This window comes from Danio aesculapii, chromosome 18 (genome assembly GCF_903798145.1).
Source record: "Danio aesculapii chromosome 18, fDanAes4.1, whole genome shotgun sequence".
In the NCBI taxonomy this organism is placed as follows: domain Eukaryota; kingdom Metazoa; phylum Chordata; class Actinopteri; order Cypriniformes; family Danionidae; genus Danio; species Danio aesculapii.
This window is the reverse complement of record NC_079452.1, coordinates 23,907,817-23,915,316: the sequence shown is the minus strand read 5'-3', so window position 1 is coordinate 23,915,316 and position 7,500 is coordinate 23,907,817. Positions and strand designations below refer to the sequence as shown.

Below are 7,500 nucleotides of genomic sequence, written 5' to 3'. Positions count from 1 at the left end.
GTATTTATGTACTATTTACTCATCCATTACGTTTATGTGTAAGTAATTGAGTCAATATGTAAGAAAAGCAGGATTTGCACTGTATTTGTTGTTCTTTCTATGGAAGTCAATGGTTACAGGTTTCTAACATTCTTCAAAATATCTTCTTTTGAGTTCAACAGAATAAAGCAACTCATAAACAAGTTTTTTTTTTTCTGTTGAACAAAAGAAAATATTTTGAAGAATGTTAGAAACCGGTAACCATTGACTTCCACAGAAGGAAAAACAAATGGAGTGCAAAAAATGCTTTTCTTAGAGTTTGTGTCTTGTTTCTAATCCAAATATCTAACAACTCTTAAATTAAGCAGCATTTTCTAGACAAGCAGAACATAATGATGTTTCAAGAAATAATGAGTCAAAATAAATTGAGCTTTTCCTGAAAACAAGCTAAGTGAAATAATCTAGATTTTCCTTTTGACATAATATTATTTCTCTTGCCCATTGTCAGATTATTTAGCTTATTTTAAGGTAAAACTCTCTTCATTTTGACTCATAATTTCTGAAAACAAGACTATCTAGAAATCTAGAAAATGCTTCTTGATTTGATCATTTTGAGATATTTGGACTAGAAACAAGACAAAACAAGCATTTTTTGCAGTGCAATATGGAAGTCAATGGTTACCAGTTTCCAAAATATCTTCTTTAGTGTGTGTGTGTGTGTGTGTGTGACAAGGATGAGTAAATGATGACAGAATTTGATCAGTTTTGGGTAAACTGTGCCTTTAAAGTTGAGATCTTTGGGTGAACCGTCCCTTTAAGACATCAAACACCCACCAATCAGGACTGCTTTATGGTGCTCATGATGATGAGGTGTTCTTCTGAGGGCGAGTGTATGACCAAGTGTTCATGCAGTCAGTGAATCCTTCAGAGTGTGTGTGTAAGTGGTTGGTCTGTCCGGTAGAATTTCCTGAGTTTGTGTTGAGTGTGAGTGTGTGTGAGTACTGGTTTTGGTGGTTTGTAAGGACTGTGTATATTGGCATGGGTATGAGCTAGTTGTACTCTATTACAGTGGTTTACGAGGACATGCACTGTGTCCTCAATTTAAAACACTTAGAAATCATCCTTAACAGGGTCTTATGACATTCAAACTGGACAATAATTTACATCTATGGAGAGTCCTCATAAACCACCAATACCAATGTGTACGTGTGTGTTTTTATATGTGTGTGTATATCTGGGTGTATGTGTGTGAATATGCAAGGGTGTATGTGTGTGAATATGCAAGGGTGTGTGTGTGTGTATATGCAAGTGTGTCTATATGAGTGTGGAATGTGACTGTATATGTAAATGTATATATATGTGTGTGTATCTATGTATGTATCTATATACATGTATATATATATACATGTATATATATATATATATATATATATATATATATATATATATATATATATATATATATATATATATATATATATATATATATATATATATATATATATATATATATATATATAGATACATGTGTGTCAGTGTGTTTGTTTATGTGAGTGTGTGTATATATGAGTGTGTGTATAAATGAAGGTTTATGTGTGTGTGTGTTCATCAGCCAATGATAGCCTCAGCCTCTTCTTTATGATCTGCTGCTGGTTCAGTGATGTCTGATGCCTCGATCTCCTCGTTCTCCTCCTCCTCCTCTTCTTCCTCCTCTTCTTCTTCACTCCTCCGCGTCTCCTCCTCCTCTTCCTCAGTGCTGCTCCGTCTGCGCAGCTGCAGGTTCTCCAGGGTTTTGGAGACCCAGCTCTCGATCCTGCAGCTGAGGGCGGGCAGTGGGACAGGTGCAGAGCTGTACTCCTCTTCCTCCTCCTCTTCCTCTTCCTCCTCCTCCAGCATGCCGGGCACTAGTGTACTGGTGGTGCTGGTGATGGAGGAGTGCAGCTGGCCGTCCAGCGACCCGGTCTCCGTGCTCTGCTGCGAGGCCCACTCCAGCCGGTCGTCTGTGCGGGACTCCTCTCGCCCCGTGGGGATAGTGGGGTTAGCATTAGCGCTGGGCTGTGTGGGGGCTGATGGGACGTCCTGCTGCTCTCTGCTGCTCCTGCTGGTCATGATGGGCTCAGACTCCAGAGCGTCTGCGTTCTCCACCATCGTCCTCCAGTTGGTCTCTAATAAACCATAAACACAGACGTCAGCGACTGCTCACATTTAGACTTGGCTTTATTAGCTGTGCTTCCATCCAAACATGCTAATTAGATTTATGCACGTTTAATTACATCCAAAATAAACGTTTTGTTAATGACCCACGCAGTCTATACTTCACGTGTCAAAACGATGCTGACATATGTGTGTGTTCATTTATTCATTCATTTTCCTTCGACTTAGCTCCTGATTTGTCAGCTATTGCCACAGCATAATGAACTGCCAATTACTCTGGCATATGTTTCATGCAGTGCATGCCCTTCCAGCCACAACCATTTCATAGACCTTTTTCATAGAATGCCAAATTACCCATTGTGCTTTGTTTGTATGTGTAAAGGCTGGTTTATACCCACAGCACCTGCCTTGTGCATAGCTGTGCAATTATACTTCTGCGTGCTGTTTGTGTTGCTCTGCAATAACTCTTCTGAAACACTAGCTGGCAGTAGGTTATGTTCCTCCGTGTCGAGTTTCTTCGCTGGTGTTTTGTTTTTTCTGAACGCTACAAGTAGCTCAAACGCGCTCATTCAGAGGAGGGGACTGCGGACATGCAACAACTGTAATCATAAGGTAAACATTTTCCATCTAGTGGTACTTCATGGGTCTCCACACTTGTAAACACTTACTCTAACGGTTCACGCAGCTCTCTGTCCTGCCAACACACGTCAGTGCTACCGAGCCGACCAATCACAGAGCTTGCGCCATGCGATGTGTAGTTACATTTTTTGAGAGATGCGTGTAAGCATCAGCCACGGCGAGGGTTATGTTACCGCACGAAGCTTGCGCCGGACTAGAGCTGCTCGATTAATGCAAAAAAAAAACAAAATCCCGATCTCGATTCGACCGCCTAGACGATCTTAATCCAGCATTTCTACGATTCTGCCAATCATATTTTTATGTTCAGGAGAGAACCAAAGGCAGCCGCACAAGTCTTCAGTTGGTTTACATATATTGCTCAGCGACATGGACACCTCCAAATGGTGTTGAAAGAGTCACACACTGTACCTATAAGGTATGATTCACCCAAAAATGTCATTTCTGTCTTCATCTAATGCTGTATTCGCGGCTGCAAAATCACACGTGACGTGAGCTGCTGACCGTGAGCTCTTACCACAGAGAGGGTGGGCGTGCAACCTACTTAATGATAGACACGCGCGCGTCTACTTTAGTGAACAGAACGTGCATAGGCTGTGAGTAACAGGTAACAGAGTTGTAAATAATCTTCAGTTTGTGGCACAGAGTGATCGTTTGAGAGCCGCACGGTAAGTATGAACAGCACTTAGCAGTGAAAATGAAACCGAAAGCGTGCACATCATTTAAATGATCATGTCGCATTTTAGAGTTATGATCATGACAAGCATTTAATATGTTTTTCTTTCATAGCGAACAGAGTTGTGCATGAAAATAAATGTTTAACAGTGTCAGAATAACTACTCTAGCCTAGATAATGTTGAATATAATGCAAGAGGGAATCTGATAATGACAGATGTCTTGTTTGTCCTGTTGTATTATAGCCCATCCAGTCCTCTATGCTCAATTCATTCTGGACAATTGATTATTTCCAGAATATCAGCATCAACTGTGGGCGGTAGATCTTTCTCATATCTGACACCTAAACTCTAGAACTCTTCCTAGCACAGTTCTGGAGCAGACACACTCTGTCTGTGTAAACTAGATTAAAGACACACCTCTCTGCATTAGCATACACATAACACACACATGCTGCTGAAATCCAAATCCTCTAAAGGAGTGTTAGTCTGCATTATTTAGGGCAACCGGAGCCAGGAACACTTCCCTAAAGACATTATAATGTGAACGGCATCTGCGCTTATGTTAGTCTGTTTTTATTATTCCAGAGGTCTCCATAATCCTGGACCAGGCCGTATCCTGAGCAGCTGTTGTGGTGGTTATGGAGGAGCGGAGATCATGAGACTGATTCCTGTAAGACCCCAGTGACAGACGAGTCCTCGCATTGATCCCGAAGGGACAACCTGAACACCAGCTGGTGACCTACTCACACTGGCAGCTTCCCTACGATGGACGTCCAGCGCTCTCCAGCCTCCGGCTCCTAGATTGCAGCTTTGGCCATGGGAGAAATGGTCATGCCCAACTGAGCCTGGTTTCTCTCAAGGTTTTTTATCCTTCACTTTAGCCTATTGGTGAAGTTTGTTCCTTGCCGCTGTCTCCACTGGCTTGCATAGTTTGGGACTTGTAGAGCTGTGCATCGATGGATTTGCTCTTCAGTGTTTGGACTCTCAGCAGTGATTATTAAACCACACTGAACTGAGCTCAACTGAGCTTAAACTCTGAAAACTGAACTGACACCGTTTCAATTTACTATAATCTTCTGTGTTAAGCTGCTTTGACACAATCTACATTGTAAAAGCGCTATAGAGGTAAAGATTAATTAAATTGAATATGCGTGCTCCGGCTCAGAAGGTGAGAAACAGTGAGTGCAGGCCGAGGGGCAGGGGGGGGTTGGGGGGGTCAACCATGCTTCAAGGCAACTGTACCTTGCGTGAGTACACCCTTATAGAGGTAAAGTGTGCTGTACTGCGTGTTCTCCTCACCGTACTCCTTCTCGTTGACCTCTGAGATGGGCTCTGAGATGACGCTGCAGAAGGAGATGGCGCTGGCGGCGGAGGGGTTTCTGGAGTGGCCCATGTGGTGCGGGACCTTCTTGACGTTCTTCAGCGCCTCCTCGGCCTGCTCCTGCTCCAGAGCGCTCACCATCTCCTTATAGGCCCGCCGTGCCTCCTCCGTCAAGGACACCAGCTTATTGAACAGACCCTGGATGCACACACACTCGCACACGTTAATCAAATCAATGCAAACCTTGGCTCTGGAGAGAGTGTGTACTTTACACATATGTGAGTGTGTGAGCTGTATTTGTGTATAAGTGTGTCTGTGTGTATTTGCATGAGTGTGCAAATGTGAGTGAGTGAGTAGAAGTGTGTCTGTGTGTGTGTGCATGAATGACGGAGTGAGTGAGTGTGTGTGCATGCATAAATAAATGAGTAGTTTGCATGTGTCTAAGTCTGTCTGCGTGTGAAAGTGTGTGTGTGTGCGCATACAGTAATAAGTGTGTGAGAGATTGTGTATGCGTGCATGTATGGGTGCATATGTGAATGAGCATAAGCGTATCTTTGTGTGTGTATGTGTGTGTGCGCGCACATGTGTGTAATAGATGATAATCTCATGTGCATAAATGAGAGTGTGTGTGAGTATGAATGTCAGAGTGTGTGTGTGTACCTCTGCTCCAGAATAGTTGAAGATTCCCACAACGCTCACAGGCACCAGTTTATTGACGCAGCGGCCCAGAGCTTTGCGGCCCAGAGCAAACACAAACGGGATCTCCTGCTCTCGGGCCATGGCGATCACATTATACAGAGCTTCATCCAGCCCCCCTGCACATACACACACACACACACACACACACGGGGTCATTCTGGGAACAGCAGTGGAGCTGGAAGTGATTTTACTCAACTACAGGCATTTAGGGCAAATTTACAACAAAGATTGACCACAAGATAAGCAGAATCTTTGAACGTGCTGCAAAAGGAGTGCTCTGATCACTCATAATGACAGCGCGGCGTCTCTCTAGAAATTCTGTCGTTGAAACCAGAAACCAAAACACCACAATTAGGATCAAAGCCTGAAAGGGTCAGTTTCAGAGCGTTAGAGAGCATTATCTGTGCTATTCTCAGCTCAAACTAGCGGTGTAACGGATCACAAATCTCACGCTTCGGATCACACAATGGTGTTTTAGTCAGGGATTGAACCATTTTACGGATCAGCAAAGAAGGGGAGGAGATGAATGTGATTTGCTTTGCATTTGTTACAGAAGCAGCACTGCGAGACTCTTTTGGTTTGAACAAACAGAACTTAGAAGATGTAATTTTATTAAAAATAAAATCGGCGCCAGTGGTGTAGTGGTTAATGCGTGGACATATGCATTCCAGTGCTCACGGCGACCCGAGTTCAATTCCCGCCTCGTGGTCCTGTGCCAATCCTTCCCCTCTCTCCGCTCCCCATGCTTTATACTCTACACTTTCCTATACATTAAATAAGGTAAACCCCCCACCCCACCCCCCAAAAAATAATAAAAAATAAAAATAATAATAAAATAAAATGAAGAAATAATCATCTAAATAAAAATAAATAGTAAAATATTCAGTGTTGTGAAATATTCACTGTTGCTGATAACGCTAAATGTAGAAATCTAATATAATAATTTGTACACCCCATTTTTATTTTCAATAAACGCTTCAGTTCTTCACTCATAAAACTTCATCTGTCATTGCGAGATGATCATTGTTGAGGAATTATTCAGTGGCATATTTTTGATGGCTGGTTGTCGCCACCTACTGGTGAAATAATGTAACTGCTGCCTACAACTTTCATTTTTGAGTGTTGTTAAATGCACATGATGCTGATTTTAATCTTCACCATAGACATCAGTGGTTTTATCTAAACTATAAGCTGTTCTCTCAGTACTGCTGTGGTATTTGAGTGTTTCTAACTTCAGAACTAACTCAGACTCAAGACTCAATCTCTTTCAGATCTGAATGCAGTGATTGGAAGGATTAATTAGCATATGCAAATCAATTGATGATGTGTGGGTGTTGAGATCCCGATATTATAATGATTAATAGTTCAGCTTACACTGAATGCATTGATGCAGGCTAAACAAGCAGTGACAGAAAACACCTTTAATAACCTGAGAAACCCAGCACATCCCCAATAACCCACCACTACTTCCTCCATCATCATTATATTTTACAGGAAAGCCTAAATGCTTTCATACATGTGATTTGACTGAAGTGAGAGGTGATCTCTTTGTGGTCATTACAAATTTAGGATTAATCTACCAGCAAAACAAATGTATTAATCTGCGGGTCACGTGTGTTCCAAACCATGGGTTGTGATCCGTATGAATCATAAATCAACCATGATTGGTTTCACCCCCTATACACACTCATGACAGAATTATTTACATCTATTAAAATAAAGTGTGACGTGATAATAAAGGAAAATGGTAATATTTGTGAATGGGTCTGATTCTGACCTTTGGCCTGGATCTTCTCGCAGTTGGGAGAGATGATCACACACTTGATCTTGTGCAGCTTCATGTGTTTGGTGACCTCTCGCAGGCCCATCACCAGACGCCGCTTGGCTTTGGCTTTGCTGGGCTCCTTTTGGTAGACACGCTCCTGAAAGCGCACCAGCTCCTGCAGCAGCAGCGTCACACTCTCATCGATCTCCTTACTCAGCACCTGATTACAGTACCTGGAACACACACACACACACACACACACACACACA

The 7,500-nt window shown here is 42.5% G+C and overlaps 1 protein-coding gene across 2 annotated transcripts in view; it reads right to left on the bottom strand.

Moving 5' to 3' along the window:
- Window positions 1–1,505: 1,505 nt before the first annotated feature.
- The window catches only part of secisbp2l (SECIS binding protein 2-like), a 33,735-nt gene continuing 27,740 nt past the window's right edge, over window positions 1,506–7,500 (bottom strand). For both annotated transcript variants that reach the window (XM_056478688.1, XM_056478689.1), the window contains exons 15-18: window positions 7,244–7,464; window positions 5,428–5,582; window positions 4,746–4,965; window positions 1,506–2,144 (exon numbers count right to left, since the gene is read on the bottom strand). In XM_056478688.1, coding sequence (XP_056334663.1) covers window positions 1,588–2,144; window positions 4,746–4,965; window positions 5,428–5,582; window positions 7,244–7,464 — 1,153 coding nt within the window. In that variant the 3' untranslated portion in view covers window positions 1,506–1,587. The remainder of the gene's footprint in view (window positions 2,145–4,745; window positions 4,966–5,427; window positions 5,583–7,243; window positions 7,465–7,500) is intronic.